At 30.1% G+C, this 18584-nt stretch overlaps 4 protein-coding genes across 4 annotated transcripts; 2 read left to right on the forward strand and 2 right to left on the reverse strand.

The window, feature by feature from the left end:
- Positions 1-578: 578 nt before the first annotated feature.
- Positions 579-3698, forward strand: PGO_090250 (protein kinase domain containing protein; the record flags this gene model as incomplete). The annotated part of the gene is made up of 1 exon (XM_028687615.1): positions 579-3698. One exon carries the CDS (start codon positions 579-581, stop codon positions 3696-3698), a length of 3120 nt encoding a protein of 1039 aa, XP_028543416.1.
- Positions 3699-7340: 3642 nt separating this feature from the next.
- On the reverse strand, positions 7341-7652 carry PGO_090260 (histone H4; the record flags this gene model as incomplete). The annotated part of the gene is made up of 1 exon (XM_028687616.1): positions 7341-7652. The coding sequence occupies one exon, from the start codon at positions 7650-7652 to the stop codon at positions 7341-7343; it is 312 nt and encodes a 103-aa protein (XP_028543417.1).
- Positions 7653-12502: 4850 nt separating this feature from the next.
- On the forward strand, positions 12503-12859 carry PGO_090270 (histone 2B; the record flags this gene model as incomplete). Its single annotated transcript, XM_028687617.1, has 1 exon — positions 12503-12859. One exon carries the CDS (start codon positions 12503-12505, stop codon positions 12857-12859), a length of 357 nt encoding a protein of 118 aa, XP_028543418.1.
- Positions 12860-14836: 1977 nt separating this feature from the next.
- PGO_090280 (hypothetical protein, conserved) lies at positions 14837-18530 on the reverse strand (the record flags this gene model as incomplete). Its single annotated transcript, XM_028687618.1, has 11 exons — positions 14837-14961; positions 15077-15156; positions 15389-15506; positions 15838-15919; positions 16081-16127; positions 16281-16330; positions 16637-16695; positions 16871-16951; positions 17172-17236; positions 17442-17775; positions 18198-18530. The coding sequence occupies 11 exons, from the start codon at positions 18528-18530 to the stop codon at positions 14837-14839; spliced, it is 1374 nt and encodes a 457-aa protein (XP_028543419.1).
- Positions 18531-18584: the final 54 nt, after the last annotated feature.

The following is an 18584-nucleotide window of genomic DNA, read 5'->3' on the forward strand; positions in this document are numbered from 1 at the left end:
AAAAAAAAATTATAAAATTGAAGAATTAAAAGATAGAAGACTTTTTTATTATAAGGAATTTCTTACCCATATGTGAAGAATTTTTAATAAAAAATCACCAAAATATTTTTTCTAATTTGTTACAAAAACAACAAGAAGAAAAAGATAATATAACAATTAAGGGAGAAGTAGGAGATGATGCTTTGGGGAATCCTCCTGGAACTAATGGACGACCTCATCTAGACAGATGCCAAATAAAACGAGGAAGAAGATGGATGAAAAAGAAAAAAAAAAAAAAAAAAAGCAGGATCCTTAGAGGTGTAGACGGAGACGATAGAAAAAACAACATCACAGGTGACAATTCCGAATGTGATAAATACATAAATGATCTAACTTCAGAAGAAGAAAATGAGGATACCCCTAATGATGAAACAACTATTGCAGAGGATGTTATGCCAAAGTCCACAGAAAAAGAATCATCAAACTTATACAGAAATTACGTAAAATACACAAAAAAAACATTGAAAGAAATGGATTTACCATATGATAGAGCTGTGCTTCTAAACATTACAGACAGAAAAGATAATTCAAATAAAATTATGAAAATAATTAATAAAAAAAAAGTTTTAAGTGCATTTGGAGACACATGGGAACATATGATTGAATATATTATATCCCTTAAGGAACATAAAAATCTTATGAAAATATATGATATATATGATGATGATAAAAACTTTTACATGATTATGGAAAAGCTACATGGAAAAGAATTATTCAGTTTTTTAGTTTACAAAAAACAAGTCAAAGAAAATGTATGTAAATATATACTTAGTCAAATATTTCAAGCCGTTAATTATTTACATCATCATAATATTATTCATAGAGATATAAAACCAGAAAACTTAATGTTCAGAAATAAAAAAAGAAAAGATGAAACATATGAGTATAATTATGAGCTAGTTCTCATAGATTTCGATACCTGTCAGTTTATATCCCCATATGAATCGTATCATTACCAACACTTGTGCTCAACTGTCTCTGCTTCTGTACTGGCAGATGTGGGGGTAAATCTAACAATCCCTGCAACACATGGTACAGCACTGGGTACCGCACCGAGTGCAGGAACAAATGCAGCTGCATGTGCAACTCCTTATGAATCCACCCAGTTGTGCAAACAGACGCAGGCAAGAAACATAGAACACAAGCAAGCTACTACATCTGTGGAATTGAGCAAATTCCAACAAGGGAAAAATGTACACAAATCAGGATACACTACAATATTAGGGAATAATGCAAAAAGTGGTAATGCATGCAGTGAAGAAGTAATAACTATACATTCGACAAGTGCCAAAACACGAGATAGTAACACTCCAAGTGGAAATACTAACTTTTCACAATGTATTCATGTTCCAAAAAAGTGCATCAAATCCACATTAGAGAAAAAACAACTAAAGCTAGTTGGTACCTATGGGTATATAGCACCTGAAATCATAAAGGGGTTCAAATATTCAGTGTTATCAGATATGTGGTCTATAGGAATAATTTTCTTCATCCTAATGACAGGAATTACTCCGTTACCAATGTGTCTCATGGTGAACTATAAAAATACAAAAGATATACTTTTAAAAAAAGAGAAAAAAGGAATTAATTTTAGTTTATTATCATTTAATAATTACCCTTTAGCTAAGGATTTATGTGAGAAGCTGTTACAGTTTGACCCAAGTAAAAGGATGCCAAATTCATTGATCGCTTCACACCATCCTTGGTTAAGATATTTCAACATGCTACGAAGAAATGTTAACCTATATGCATCTGAAAAAAAATACATAACATGGATTCTAAATCAGAACCCAGTGCAAGATTTACCCCCACTCATGCATAAAAAACCATGTTATGCGTCAAGGGAGTCAAGTGAGTCAAGGAAGTTAAGAAATTATAATACCATTCTACCAAATCACATGCACGCCCATGTACATACGCATGCACACACACATCCAGACACATTCGAAAAGGAAGAAAACTGCTATTCACCCATACCACTTTGTAATGAGGAAAAAAAATACTACTATTTTAACAATCAAAGAATAAAAAATGATGGCAACAGCAGTAGTAATGCCGTCATACCTCATTATGCAAAAACTGCACTCCTTGAAAGATTTCCAAATCAGCAATCAGATAACATAAATAATGTTTTTCTACCTGTGTGCTGTGACAATACTAATACGACTTCTTTCATTGGAAATATCAAATTCGAAGATAATTACAAAATTGTAAATTCCTACTTTAGAAATTCTAGCAAAAGTCTCTCAAAAGAGCCATTGAATGGATCCCACGATTTAAGAAGTAGAAACAATTGCGTTTTCATAAAATCAAACGTGGGAAAATCAGCAGATGAATATGCAGCTGCCACTACTGGAACTGCCACTACTGGAATTGCCACTACTGGAACTGCCACTACTGGAACTGCCACTAGACAGAAGAGAAGGCCATCTCGAAAAAAAACGGGTGATGCTTCGTCAAAAGTGAAAAAAACACAAAATGATGAAATGATAACCCTTCGAGACAGTGTTGATTTCAAGAATGTAAACTCTCCTTACTCAATTGGTACGAACGAATTGATTCACCCGCACCAAGGGGGAGGTACAACAACTAAAAATTGCAACAGTTATATAGACCTCTTTGAACGTCTAATTGAAAATAAAAAAAGAAAATTCAAAACATCAGTATGTATTTTTGAAGAACAGATGGTTCCGTATGGAAAAAATATACCCATTTACAACTTAACAAATAACGAGCAAAGAAATGAAAGGAATGAAAATACTGTCATGCTAATAAAACAAAATGAATACATTAACTTGCAACAACAGAAGATGGAAGATTACCTACCAACACAAAATGTTTCTGAAATTTTATCATCCCCTATGCATTTCATTCCACATAATGATCTCATGAAAACTATGATTCAACAGGAAATAGAAATTCCATATGACTTTACTCAAAGTAGGAAAATACATGTAACAAATAATCATATAAACTTATCACACACACCAGTAAGGTCCAATATGCTTTTTTTCCCTACAGTTCCTTCTTCACCCATTTCGCTCACTTCACCCATTTCGCCCTCTTCACCCATTTCGCCCACTTCACCCATTTCGCCCACTTCACCCATTTCGACCTCTTCACCCATTTCGACCTCTTCACCCATTTCGACCTCTTCACCCATTTCGACCTCTTCACCCATTTCGCCCTCTTCACCCATTTCACCCTCTTCACCCATTTCGCCCTCTTCACCCCCTTCTCTACCACCACCACCTGCTCCTCAACTTCATTGTATTCCTCTTCCCTTTGAATATTGCCATTCAAACGAAGTACTCAATACTAGTGATGATATGACCAGTTCCATTTACCGTAACAATAAAAACTGTTATAACAGTTGTTATGCAAATATCCCACCAAATGTTTATAAACATTGCGAAGAAAGTTTCATGTATGATACACCATTCAGCTATACTACTGAAGAAAGAAAAAACCACTTGAATGTGAAAAATAATAAAAACAGTTTATGTACTGAATACAATATTCCTAACACAAATTTGATAAAAAATGGAATCCATAATAAGATACAAAGGAATCGTTATAAGGAACTTATGAATGTCAACTGTCATAATCTGTACAAAAATAATATCAAAATGGTTCCAAACTTTTTCAGAGATCATTAATTTACAAATGATTATGATTATTTTAAATTTTCTTCATAACTTTATACAGTATAATATATTAAAAACATATTCTCATCTTGGGAAAAAAAAAATTTGTCACGAAAATTTACTCACTCCCCACTTCTGTGATCTTTCTTTTTTTTTTTTTTTTTTTTTAGAACATTTTTTCAAATCAGCACTTCTCGCTGTTTGTCCAATTTTAATGCTTGCACAATGGAACATCATACATATCCAGACAGCTTGTCCTTTTTCACACGTCTACATACACACCTCAGTTGTTTCCTATGCATGAACGGCAAGTATACAACATTTCTCATTTATCATTGTTTTTTTTTTTTTTCCCCATTTTTTTTCATTTTTTTTCATTGTGTTATTTGGATAACTCAACCGGAGTTTTTGCAGTGTCGATGTTGCAGTGTCGATGTTGCAGTGTCGATGTTGCAGTGACGATGTTGCAGTGACGATGTTGCAGTGACGATGTTGCAGTGACGATGTTGCAGGAGGGTTGTGAGACTTGAACTTAGAATGACCATACGTTATAATTGTGAACACCTCTGAATATGTGCCTCATTTGATGTGAAACACAAATATTCTCCTAATTAACTAGTAATTAAAATGGAAATCCATGAAGAAACGATATGTGGAAGGGTTATGCGTTCGTGTGCTATAAGTCTCTTTTCCTTGTTTTATGCTTTTAGAAGTGTCATAAAACTTTGATCTCCATTAGGGAGCGAGTATTATCACGCCTTTTCATTCTAAAGCATAAGTTTATTTTATTTTATTTATTTTTTTTTTTTTTTTTTTTGCGGGGAGTGGACAGAAGGGATGTCTCAAAATTTTTAACAGAATTTGAAAAGAAATATCTACTGTTATTTTTTCTTTTACACATTTCCATCACAGTTATATGTCAGTTCTGTTTTCATTCTACCATAATCGTTTTCATGTTTACAGTTTCTTGTTAAGAGGTGGCATATACGCCTATCCATATATATATTTGTTCTTTAAAAAAAAAAAAAAAAAAAACGAAAAAGACACACACACATATATACATGCGTGCCACAGTTTTAGTTCCACATTTTATTTTACCAATCTATATGATCAACATATCTATACTTGTGTGATTCAAATTGCACTCCCTGTATATCTTCGTCATATATTTGCCTTTATCTTTATTTTTATATTTTTCTTTTAAATCGGATTGTATTATTAACTATTTTGTTTGTCCTGTCAATATGGCTATTTCTCGCCTTTTTAACGTACATGTCGCTTGTTTCTATGCTTGCTCATTTTGGTATACCCTGCAACGTTGATATTCACACACGCCTACATGCAATCATGGATGATCCATGCCTTCTAAATTTCATAGGATGAAAAGGAGAACCTTGAAAGAAAGGATAAGGAAAGTTCCCTCTTTAGACTTTCTCACCCGCCTCTCCCGCCTCACCCGTCTCACCCGTCTCACCCGTCTCACCCGCCTCTCCCGTCTCACCCGTCTCACCCGCTTCTCCCGTCTCACCCGTCTCACCCGCCTCTCCCGCCTCTCCCGTCTCACCGTACACAAGTGAAAGGACGCGATTCCAAATTCGACAGTGCATTTGTGCAAAGTATAAGATGAGTGGGGTTTCTTCTCCCTCCATCTCTACGCATTTTCCATTTTGACCTAAGCATTTATTTTCATATTCCATTTTCACCACACAATGTTTGTCCTCTTTGTTTTAGTATACATGTGTGTTTTTATGTGTGGTAACACGACATTTATAATTACATGGAATTACATTTTTACTTTACAACATTGCCTAATTTTTATACAAGATCTGTCATACTCCTCATCCCTGTTTTAAGAGCACGAGAAATTTCTTATACTCCCCGTGTATTAATCGTTGGAAATGATTTGGAGAGAACTGCTATATTTCTTCACCTTCTTTGTACTCTTGTAACTGCTCGTTCATTTTTTTTTTTTTTTTTTTTTTATTTCTTTTTTTTTGTTATCCCCTCTCAATGTTCACTTCAGCATTTTTCACAATGTTTCAAATATTCAGATACAATCTCATTATGCACAATTTTTACAGAATTACAAAATTATCCTCCCCATCCACCCTGAGAAAAGGAACATGTAGATACTGTTTACCTTACCCATGGGAAATCAGATGGCATTTGTTTGTGTAAACCCTCAAAATAAGTAGCAAAAATATTTCCATTTGTTGGGTTATACCACCTATTTTAAGGATTGCAAATCAGGTTTTCTATTACACTTTATTTCTCGGGTGGGGTTTCAGTCAAGGGTCATTTCACCCTCATAAAAATTAAAGAAAATTAAAAAAATTAAAGAAAAATAGAACAAGGTAAAACACGATAAATTATGATGAAGCATGATGGGATATGACAAATAATGACATAACATATCAATCGAATTTGATAGTATAGTCCAATTCTTTATATACCCTGTACTTTCTCAAACATTGTAGTAGACACAATAGGGTTAAAAAATTTTATTTTTTGCTTCTCCATTCCTTCACAAAATATACCGTAGAAAAAAAAAAAAAATAAAATAAAATACATAAAGCACGAATTGACCAATCAGATCATTTTATGTACATATGAATATAGTTAGTTCTTTTCCCCATCAATTAAAAAAAAACACAACACAATTAAGATTTTTTCTTTTTTCACCACGCTTCCCTCTACAACAATCGAACGGGAAAATACTAATGATCACCTTTTGCCAACTAACAAAATGGGATGTTCAAACATGTACATATATATATATATAAACAATTTCATGGGTTTTTATATTTTACCTTTGGAATATGTATATTTTCCTAAAATTAAACAAAAAATGTGGACAAAATAAAAACCTCCTTTCCCTTTCCCCCTCTTATAAATATTTACTTTTAATATAGCTATAACTTTGTCTCAAAATGGTAGACAAAATGAAAGTTTGTCTAGAACGAAAATAAAATAACCAGTTTCACATATTTCCTTTAATGTTACAAAACTAGTTTTAATTTGATGAAAAGGAAAAAAAAAAAAAAAAAAAAAACCCATTGACAAACACCATATATACACAAAAAATTTGCATATATAAAATTCTTACAAATTAAATAAAAACTATTCAAAATTTTTTATTTTAATTGTGTGCAACTAATGCAAGAGTAGTTTTATTGTTTTGTTAAATTGTTAATAATGAATGGCTTCTAGTGAAGCCTTAAAAAAAAAAAAAAAAAAAAAAGAATTCATACTATTTATATAACCATAGATTATATATATAATATTTGTGTGAAAAAAAAAAAAAGGAAAAAAAAAAAAAAAAAAAAAAATTTTTTTTTTTTTTTTTTTTTTTTTTTTTTTTTTTTTTTATATTTTTTTTTTTTTTTTTTTTTTTTTTTTTTTTTTTTTTTTTTTTTTTTTTCTCTCTTTTTTAAACATATATTTATTTATATGACATTACAACCACATTTTTAACAGAATATGAGTGTAAGGCTGTATAAATAAAATATAGTAAAAAAAAAAAATAATCCTTTTTTTTCTTCTTCTTTTGCTCTTCTTTTCTTCTTCTTCTTCTTCTTCGATTCTGGAAAATTTGCAAAAACAAAGTTTTTGCATTTTTCGCACTTTTTGCACTTCTCGTGGGAAATATCCTATTTAACCACCAAAACCATATAATGTTCTTCCTTGTCTTTTCAATGAGTATACAATATCCATAGCAGTAACAGTCTTTCTCTTTGCATGTTCAGTATACATGATGGAATCTTTAATTACATTTTCTAAGAAAACTTTTAATACTCCTCTAATTTCTTCGTATATTAAACCAGAAATACGCTTAACACCTCCTCTTCTTGCCAAACGTCTGATGGCTGGTTTTGTGATACCTTGAATGTTATCTCTTAAAATCTTTCTGTGCCTCTTGGCTCCTCCCTTTCCCAAACCTTTTCCACCTTTTCCTCTTCCTGACATTTTCGATTACGTTATTTAATTTATAAAATAAAAAAAAAAATGGTAAATTTGAAAAAAAAAAAAAAGGAATATTTTTAATTAAAATTTAAAAAAAAAAAAAAAAAAAGTGATTTTTTTTGAAAAAAAAAAAAAAAAAAAAAAAAAAAAAAAAAAAAAAGTAAATATTTTTGTTAATTTTTTTTTTTAATGATAAAATATTTTAATTTATTTTAAATATTGCTTTTTTTTTTTTTTTTTTTTACATATGTAATTTTATATTATATGTATATATTTTTTTTTTTTTTTTTTTTAAATTTCATCGACAAATTTTTTTGGAAAAAAAATAAAATTTATAAATTTGTAAACGGCTCAGAATTTTATTTTAATTAATGCTAAAATTGGGGTTTTGCATTTCTTTTTTTTTTTTTAATTTTGAGATATTTTTTGAGTGTATCAATTTATTCCTCCTCACCTCGCATCAACTTGCATCATATCGCAATATTTTTTTGCATCACCTCGCATCATTTCGGAACACTTCTCATCATTTCGGAACACTTCTCATCATTTCGCTACACTTCGCATCATTTCGCACACTTTCTTATCGCATCTTCCTTTTGCTACGTTGCGTATTTTTACGTCACGTTTTGATTTTTTTTTTTTTTTTTTTTTTTTTTTAAATATGCATTTCAGCTTTCCATTCCGTATGCTCGGTATGCTGTATTTTTTTTTTTTTTTTTAAATGAGTTTTGAGTCGAAAAGGGTTTCAAGTAATTTATATATAAATATATATATATAAACCTGATACACGAGTCAGTACATAATATTTGCAATAACATTATGTATGCATATACATATATAAATACTTTTATATATATATATATATATATTAATGCAGAATGTACATATTGATTAAATTTTATCTTTTCTCGGGGAGCAGATTATTAAGGAAATGCAAAAATAAATAATATAAATATATATAATAATAATTAACTGCATCAATGGCCTAGTTTCGCGCCATTCCACTTGTACATACACATATAATATATATATATATATATATATATACAAATTTGTACATATGTAAACGTGCATATTTATATCTGCTTTGCTCTCTCCGGCAAGCTGAAATGCAATTCATGCGAATTTTTCAAAAACACGTAATATGCAAATCCTACAGGCTGAGTGACATGCAAGGGGAGAAAAGGAATGAGAACACTCCTTCCTCTCCCCTTATATATTGCCATAGAAAAATTGCAAAATGCACATTCGCATGTACATATCATGCATATATATATGCACATATATATGCACATATATACATTTGTGCATACCGTGTGTACATATATCGTAAATGCATATACTAGGACATGCGCAAAGTCTACTCTCATGCATGCACGTCTGTAATAGCCAAATGGTCATGCTGAATGTACATATTTCTTCACATATATAAAATCACTTCACCGCGAGAGCAATTATTGTTTATTTTAGCATCACTGGTAAATTAAAAAAAAAAAAAAAAAATGAGAAATGAGTTTAAAATGCACACAGCCTCCTTATAATGTGTTTCGGATGGGGGGGTGTCATATTTTTAAAATGCAAAAAATTCTTGAAAATATGGTACATGGGAAAAAAGAAGTTAAAAATCATTTTTCACGCGAAAAATAAGTTACAACATGGAGATTATTCAAATCCTATTAAAAAGCCATCGCAATATAGCACATTTATGTATATATATTTAACATTATGTACACATTACATACGCCTTTGGGTGTGTGTGTGTGTTCATTTTTGCTATAAATTCAACACGTGCCCATCATATACATTTGGACACACGTATGCGCGACACAATGGCAATGCCTTTGCTACTCCGTTCAGTTGACATTTCTACTAATTATTTCCTGTATCTTAGGAAATTATTTCTACATCTTATGTGTAGCCGGACTTGTCCCTATTTTTATGCCCGAATTAAGGGGTTATATACATATACGTACCGAATTTTACTTTCCTATACGCCTTTGAATGAACTAACTGGCTCATTGATAAATAAAATTTAAACCAAATGATTAATTTGGGAACATTTTTAATTGCACAGATATATAATGCAAATTTGTTTACCCAAACAACTGAAAAATGTTTATCTTTGTAAAAGGTTTCAGTTTTAGAATTGTATTTTTTTATATATATATTTTTAAGAGAATATCCAAAAAGGATATTATGTAAAATGAACACTTATAAATATATGCATGAAATCACATTTTATGCATTTCTTTTCAAAGGTATTAAATTTGGGTACGTGCATATTGGACACTCTTGTAAAATTCTCTTTTACGTTCGCAAACTATTGTAAGCAAACAATACGCTAACTTTATGATATAGCTGTCATCACCTTGGGCTCGCATTCCTTTATTCTTATTATTCCTAACATTTAAAATTTAAAGAAATATCTGACATCGTAAGAGTGTCATACCTTTATGTCTACTCGAACTAATGAAATGCTTGCTTTTCCCTCCCAGCACAACCCTCTTATTCGTGTAGTGTTTTGTCGATTCATACGAATCAGAGTTGTACTTTAACTCTTCCGTTTTTAAACATTACAACTTTCATTTTTTTTTTTTTTTTTTTTTTTTTTTTACAATACTTATAGTGCACAATTATTGAACAGACAAAACAGTAAAGAACATAGGATGTTATTCATGTGTCTAGTACATATATATTTTCCCAAAAATGTATAGAAAATATGTATGCTGTTTTTCTCACGGAAAAAAAATATTCTTTTTTTGCCTAATTTCCAGTGCATTCTTGTATGTCCACAATATATATATATATATATACATATTTTTGTGAATGTTTTTGCAAAAAGAAATGGGTGTCATCATATGGATGAACAGAAATTTCGCCTTACACCAATAGAAGGATATATGTATAAACCGGAAGGAGCATTAATGATCCTTTATCTGTACTTTATAGTATTAACCTCGTATGCTACTTTGCAATTATATGCTATATTTTAAGGGGGAAAAAATTATAGTGTAACTCGAAAAATTTACTAAAAAGGGAGTTACGGATGCCAAAAAATGCATGTACAAGGCCTTTTCTTTCTGGAATGAGTTCTAAATTTGCAACAAAATAAAGGCATAAAATTGGAACTTTCTGATGTTCACTTTTCTTTCCATTTATTTTATTTTTTTCTGGAGTAAATTTGTGTATACTCGGTTTGACACAAAGAGTGGAAAAAATGGAATGCTCTTTGTTATATGTTTATATGTAAGCACGTGTGTATACATAAAAAATATATATATATATATATATATATATATATACTTATATACGTACTAATTTGGTATTCCTTAAAGATTCATTTTAGTTTTTTACAATTATTCGCAGAAGGGATGCTACCCGCGAATAACAGACGTGTGTTATACATATATAATGATCAATGATCTGCATTAAACAGTTTTCATTTTAAATGAAATGGAACAAATAATCAAACATGTTTATCCTAATGGAAAATATGAAACCATTTTTTTTTTTCTTCTTTTTTCATATTTGTACAAATACTACTTTATATGATTAAGTATAAATGGGGGATGGGGGGATCGATCCATCTCACATATAAGTCATACTGACTAAACAAAATCCTAGCCCATAGTATTGACGAAAACAGGAGCATACACTGTGTTTTGAACAAAAGGTTCAGAGAAGTAAATTTGTGTGCATACATGAGTGTTTGTGAAAGCGCTCAAATATATAAAAGGGTTTATGTATATTTAAGCACACAAGTGTTTATATATTTATATATAATTTATACATGTAATGCATATATTTTATGCATATATGTAATGCTTACATGTAATGTATATATGTGATGCATATATGTGATGCATATATATGTTACATGCACACAAAATGATGTACATGCAGCGAAAACTGCCCACCTGCCCGGCCTTGCGCATAGTTACATGCACACGGAGGAAAATACATCTACGCGCATAACAAAAATACAAAACACGAAAAAGTTGCATCGCATTTTTGATCAAAGTCTCACAACACAATGGAAGAAGTGCATATATACACGTGTGTATAATTGCGTATTCATTTCCAAGCAAAGGGCAAGTTTTAGAATTATCAAAAAATTATGAACGGGTCAGGCGATATTATCGCGTCATACAACATGAGCAACTCACATAATATATATATTAATATCAATTTATGTGATACACCAAAGGGCGAGCATACGAGGTGGTGTGAGTCCATTTTAATATTATCAATTTACGTGACATGAGCGGGGCACACAGCATGAACTTTTTTTTTTTTTTTTTTTTTTTCTTTTTCCATCTTTTAGTGTGCTGGTATGCATAAATATATAGCGAAGAGCTGCCATTATTTGTCATATTCGCGTGTGCATACAAAACGCATCGTTAAAAAAAAAAAAAAAAATACCATATTATATATAAAAAATTATTGTTTGTAATGCACACATACATGTACATATGCTTTTTTTTTTTTTTTTTTTTTTTTTTAAATGGTCATATTTTTAATTACTATTTAAAGTGCTCATTTATATTTATTCATTATTTTATTTTATTTTTTTTTTTTTTTGTTTTGCTTTATTTTGTTTTTTATTTTTATTCCTTTATTTATTTTATTTTTTTTTTTCTTTTTGCAATATTTAAAAATAATATTTAAAAAAAATATATATTTTAAAGTATATTTTAAGATTTTTATAATAAAATTCCAAATTTATTTTTCATAAAAAATTTATCAAATTTTCTTCGTTCAGTTTTTATAATCACTTTTTTTTTTTTTTTTTTTCATTTTTCCACAAAGTAACACGTTACACTTTATATAATACATTTTTTTTGTATCACAAAATGGTATCGAAAAAGCCAGCTAAAGCCAAAAAAGCCGCAACAGGTGCAGCAGATGGAAAGAAAAAGAGAAAAAAGTCAAGATATGACAGCTATGGACTTTACATATTTAAAGTTTTGAAACAAGTTCACCCAGACACTGGTATTTCAAGAAAATCCATGAACATTATGAACTCTTTCCTTGTTGATACTTTTGAAAAAATTGCAACTGAAGCATCAAGATTATGCAAATACACACGAAGGGACACTTTGTCATCACGAGAAATTCAAACTGCCATCAGATTGGTATTACCGGGAGAATTAGCTAAGCACGCAGTCTCTGAAGGAACAAAAGCTGTTACAAAATTTACATCCAAGTAATTTTTGTCGTAGTTTTTTTGTGCTTTTTGCTAGAATAGGAAGATGAAGAAGAAGAAGAGGGAAAGAAAAAAAAAAAAAAAAAAAAAAAAAAAAAAAAAAAAAAGAAAAACCCATTAAGTGAAGAATTTAATGTGATATATCTAAAAATGTTATAAAAAAGAAAAAATAAAAAAAAAAAAAAAAAAAAAAAAAAAAAAAAAAAAAAAAAAAAAAAAAAAAAAAAAAAAAAAAAAAAAAAAAAAAAGAAAAAAAACAGAAAAACCCATTAAGTGAAAAATTTAATGTGATATATCTAAAAATGTTATAAAAAAAAAAAAAAAAAAAAAAAAAAAAAAAAAAAAAGTGACATAAAAACGTGAAAAAAAAATATATATATATATATATATATAAAATATTCCCAAAAAAATAAAAAAAAAAATTGAAAGAAGATAACAAAAATGTAGTATATATAAAGAGAAGAATATAATTAGACAAAAGGACAATAAAATGGTATTGTAGTGGAAGGAACTTTTTTGGTACTAATGAAATAGACATACCTGTTTCATAGACCAATTAGCTTTTCTTCTTCTTCAAACCCACTGAATAATTGTCCTTTTATTTATTCATTCATAGTGAAAAACTGAATTTTGTACATGTTAAGTGTGTATAGTTATGTTTGCACAACAGAGAATGCTTATCATATTTTATACCTAATTAATACGAATGCTATAATAAAAAGACGGAGGCGTTATGTACAAAAATGTTCATGTCTATATGTACATGTCCTCATACCCATATGTGTATGTATATATATATATATATATATGTGTGTGTCTGGACGTGCACATGTCATGAGAGGCACATTACCGCGTATTTTAACGGTTGATAGTTTTAAACAAATGACATAAATGTATTGTCTTTTTAGGACAAATTCGTTTATTTTATTCTGTTTTAAGATCTTCACGGAAAAAACATATATATATGTGTTTGCCTTGTGTAATATACATATATATTTGAACAAATTTCGCAGTATGTTTAAGATTTTCATTCCATATGTAGTTTATATATGTTTTGCTATATATATTCTTTCAGAATTTTTTTTTTTTTTTTTTTTAAGTTAGATTTAAATAAACAACTTTAAGAAGGCTTCACTAGAAGCCATTATATTTTCACATAATATCATTTTTACAATAAAGAAAAAAAAAAAAAAAAAAAAAAAGGACACCACAAACACATACATGGATATGTGTTCATATATATATGTTTATATTTAAACATATTTGTTAAAGAATTGATGTGTAGTTATTATATGTTCTACAAAAGAATTGCAAAAATTTTTTGCAAAAGTTTTTTTTCTTTTTTTGACGAGATATAATATGCGTAATTATTCGTTTGTATATTAATTTATTCTTTCATTCGAAAGAACAATATTTTTTAGGCATTATTGGTTTTTGTTGAAAAGGTTTTCTAATGAACAAAAGGGGTTACTTTTTTTTTTTTTTTTATTTTCTTATGTCATCATTTCGAAGGCTTAAGTTTTGAATATGTAATTTCTTTTTAAATTAAATCATGTTAGGAGTATTTTTCAAACTGAGTTTTTCAATATTGGTTCTTTTTTTATTTTTTCACTATTTTGTTATAATTTTGCCAGGATTTTTTTTTTTCTCTCGAATGGAGGTACTTGAAATTTTGATAAAACCACTTTTCTATGCAGATGCATACTAAGGAAGTAAACTGTACTAGCAATTATACTTTTTGTTTTTCTAAGAAAGTTGCTTATCCTCAGTTATCATATATCTCATCGTGAATAGGTTCTCATGTCCCCTTCGCTTCTGCAAAATCCGTGCCTTTCAAGTGAAATACTACAAAGCTGTTCTGTATACGTCAAAATAAATCAGCACTTGTTGTACTTTTCTAGTCATCTTCACAGATATATATAGAAAATATATATAATTGGGGGTCGACAATTGTTTATATGAATATATACATGCACACAGCTCATATGTTCACAGTTCTTATGTACTTTGCCATGCGGGCAGACTTGCGTGCAAGGAACAGTACCTCACTCTTAGACAGCAGGGCCATCCCATCGCAATTCCATTTTGCCTCCTTGCACTTGAAACCTGAGGGTTAGATAGAGTAAAGGTTGGAAAGAGACAGGTAAAGTGAGCTGAAGAATTTGTGTGCTCATGAGGCCGTGCATACATGAAGGCATATAAGATGCTTTTAAGGACATACCATCATATGGCATTTCAAGTATTGTGCACTCGTGCGGTAGCCACACAAACAAATGTGGAGAATTTGTGCAAATGAGAAGCCTGATGAAGTTAAAGTGATAACATATATCCCCATGATATATTATCATATTAGTTCAACATAAAATATGGGAGGAAATTGACCCATTTTTTTTGTCATACTATTTCAACATAAAATATGGGAAGAAATTAGCCAATTTTTTTTTTTTTTTTTTTTTTTTTTTTTTTTTGCCATACTATTTCAGCATATAGCAAGGGAGAAAAATCGTCTTTTTTTTATTTTATTATTTTTAACCTTGCCTTGCCGAGAATATTATCCCATTGTGCACTTGTTATTTTTTTTTTTTGTTGCAATATGGCTACACAGGTATAACTTTCTGTTTTGTAAATCCTGATTACGTTATTATGGCTTTCTGAAAAGGTTTGCATTTAGGAATGTGTATATGTTCATTCAATTCATAGTATTGAGGTAGCGATAACTTTTCAAAAGCCACACCGTACAAGCTATTGCATGTTCTGGAGAATATCATCTCCCATTCGACACAACCTATTATTTATATTTCTCTTTGGGGAGGGGGTGCTAAAAGGTATAATTCTAATGACATGAAACAAATGAGTGTTCTTCTCAGGATCACATGTGCAAATCTTCACAACAGTAAGCACACATTCATAGGCACAAAATCATGTTCTCCCACTCGCGTCTCATCACTTTGGATACTCTGAACGACCATCTCTACATACCACTTATGATTGACATGTAAGTTCCACATAAACTGAAAGATAAAAAAGTAATCCCTATTTTGAGACACATGTCCGTTATCTCTTCCTGAACAAAATAATTGTATTTGTCCTGTGAGATGTGGTTATGAATATTTTTCAAATTTAGACAAAAATAACTTCTATTTTTTTTTTTAAAAGTATACTATTGAAAACTCTTAATCTTGAATAAAAAAAAAAAAAAAAAAATTCTTTTCAAAGCTGGAATACCTTTTCACACTTTAATTTGTATTCTCCTTCTTTAACACCTTCCGATACTGTTAAGAAAAGAATTAATTTATATACATGTTAAGCGTGGAGGGGGTAATACACAACCGAATCAAGGTAAAGAAAATGGAGAGAAAAGGAAGCTTTTCCCCAACACACATTCTCATTCATTTCAGTTATTTTATTTTATTTTTCTTTTTTACCGTTGCTGTAAAACGAAAAACACGCTTTCCTTCCGCTTAGTACATTTATCCTTAGGAGTTAAAAGAACCAATGGAGGGTGATGACTGATAGAAGCAGCCAGGCCAATTGGACGAGTATGCATTAGCAAAAGACTTGCATAAATGTTCATACACTTGTGTGAAGATATATCATCCATGCAGAGGTTCTAATACAGGTGTCATCATGACATCCCTTAACAAAATTCTCATCTAGTGGCAATGGCAAGGTGGGATATGTCACGGTTTTTTGACATTTCCTCATTAACACACACGAATATAGTTAGACAACCTTTTTTTTTTTTTTTTTTTTTTTAAACCCAATATAGATGTAAACTAACTCATGTACTAAGTCTCCTCTGAGAACATTCCTCGTGGAAGTATTTTCTTTATAAATTTTCTGCATAGTGATAATGTGTTCATTGCAATTCCAGCATGTGAATTTTATCTCATAAAACACCTTCACGTAGATGTAGCATTTCTGCACGTGTCACCCGAAAGTGGACGTTTTTTTACTGCTTTATTATTATTGCTGCTTTTTTATTATTGCTACTTTTTTATTATTGCTGCTTTACCATTTGCTCATTCATTAGGAGCATGTCGCTCAAAATTATTTTTTTTATTTCTCTTAAATTGTCTAAACTTAAAAGGGTAACCTTTGAAAACAAAGTAAAAACGAAACATATATGCATACACGTATGTATGTACGTATGCAGGTACGCCTGTGTGTATATGGCTTGGTACAACATAGTATGTAGAGGAATGCTCAGTACCAGTTTGGACAATTCAAATGTGTGAATTTTTTTTTTTTTTTTTTTTCCTTTCTTCCCTCTTCTACAACCACAAGAGTATACTCTATTATCAACTTCTGCTTACAACTCCATCTTGCATTCCCATAGAAATGACATTCCGTTCTTCATTTATTGACAAGATGTTTATGCCTGAAAAATACCGAAAAAAGTTTACGCTAATTTCTATAAAGAGATAATGAGGAAAAAGTTGTGCTTTTAATGCATGTTAAAAAAATGCACACATGCGATATGTAAATCAAACTTTTGTCATTTCTCCAATTACAAGAAGAACAAATAAATAAGAATTATGTGTAAAAAAGAAACAGAATCTTGAATAATTTTATATCTCCCTTACATGCTAAATGTGAGGCAAAGTTATGCACGTGCAATAACTCTCCATTGGAATTATATACATGTACGGATTTGTGTTTATTACTATAAGTTAGAATATTGTTCAATTTAGTTATAAATATAGCACTAGGATTAAAGTTGACGCAAGTAATTAAAGTTTTTATTTTGTAACTCTGCAAACATAGTAAATTTATTTTGTTATGTTTATTAAATTCTGTTATACAACCAAGGATATCATTTCCTGCACTAAGACAATATGCTTTTTTTTTCGATTTCACATTTTCTATAATTACTAATGGTTTTTCTGTGTTCTTTATTTCGTACACACTTATGCACATCTGAGTTAGGTGAAAAGAAGAAAAAAAAAAAAAAAAAAAACGGGATAGTAATGTCTATCACAGCGATGCAAAGTCACACCAAAGTGAAAATCATTCACCATTTTAAGCACACTATATATGGGCAAAGTCGTATATATGCATATACATCTGTATGGATGTGTCCATATTTTTTTTTTTTTTTTTTTTTTTTTTTTGCACCCGATCTTTCCTCATCTATGCCGTCTTTTCATAAATGCTCGGAGAAAATACTCGCCATATAAAAATGGCAAAGCAGAAATGCAATCAAAACACTGGGTAGCATAAACATTGACCCAATTGTCATCCACTCCACTGCTTATAAAGTTAACCGCTTAAGAAGTTAACCGCTTAAGAAGTTAACCGCTTATGAGGTCAACCGCTTATGTGTGCGTTCTTCTTATTACCATCTCGTATTTGTGGATACATATGTTAGACCCCTGTCCCAAAAAGAAAGCAGATAAATATGAATGAAAAGGATCTTGAATTTTATTAACAATTTCAGTAGTGAAAAATGAATAGACACAGACATATCCATGACTCTTGACCAACGCCAAAAAGTGAATGTCATCATTAGAAAATTCAATGGAATCTATTTTGTAGCTGTTGATGTATATTCTCCTTAGCTTGAGGGATTCAGATTCCATTAAAAATATTTGATTTTTAATAGTATAAAGTAAGAATAGACCACTCTTTGAAAAGTAGCATTCATCGCATTGAATTTCTCTAGAGCTTTTCATTTTTGCATGTTAGTAATAAAAAAAAAAAAGTGCACACATATTATGCATACACAA

Source organism: Plasmodium gonderi (assembly GCF_002157705.1).
Source record: "Plasmodium gonderi DNA, contig: Chr09, whole genome shotgun sequence".
Lineage (NCBI taxonomy): Eukaryota > Apicomplexa > Aconoidasida > Haemosporida > Plasmodiidae > Plasmodium > Plasmodium gonderi.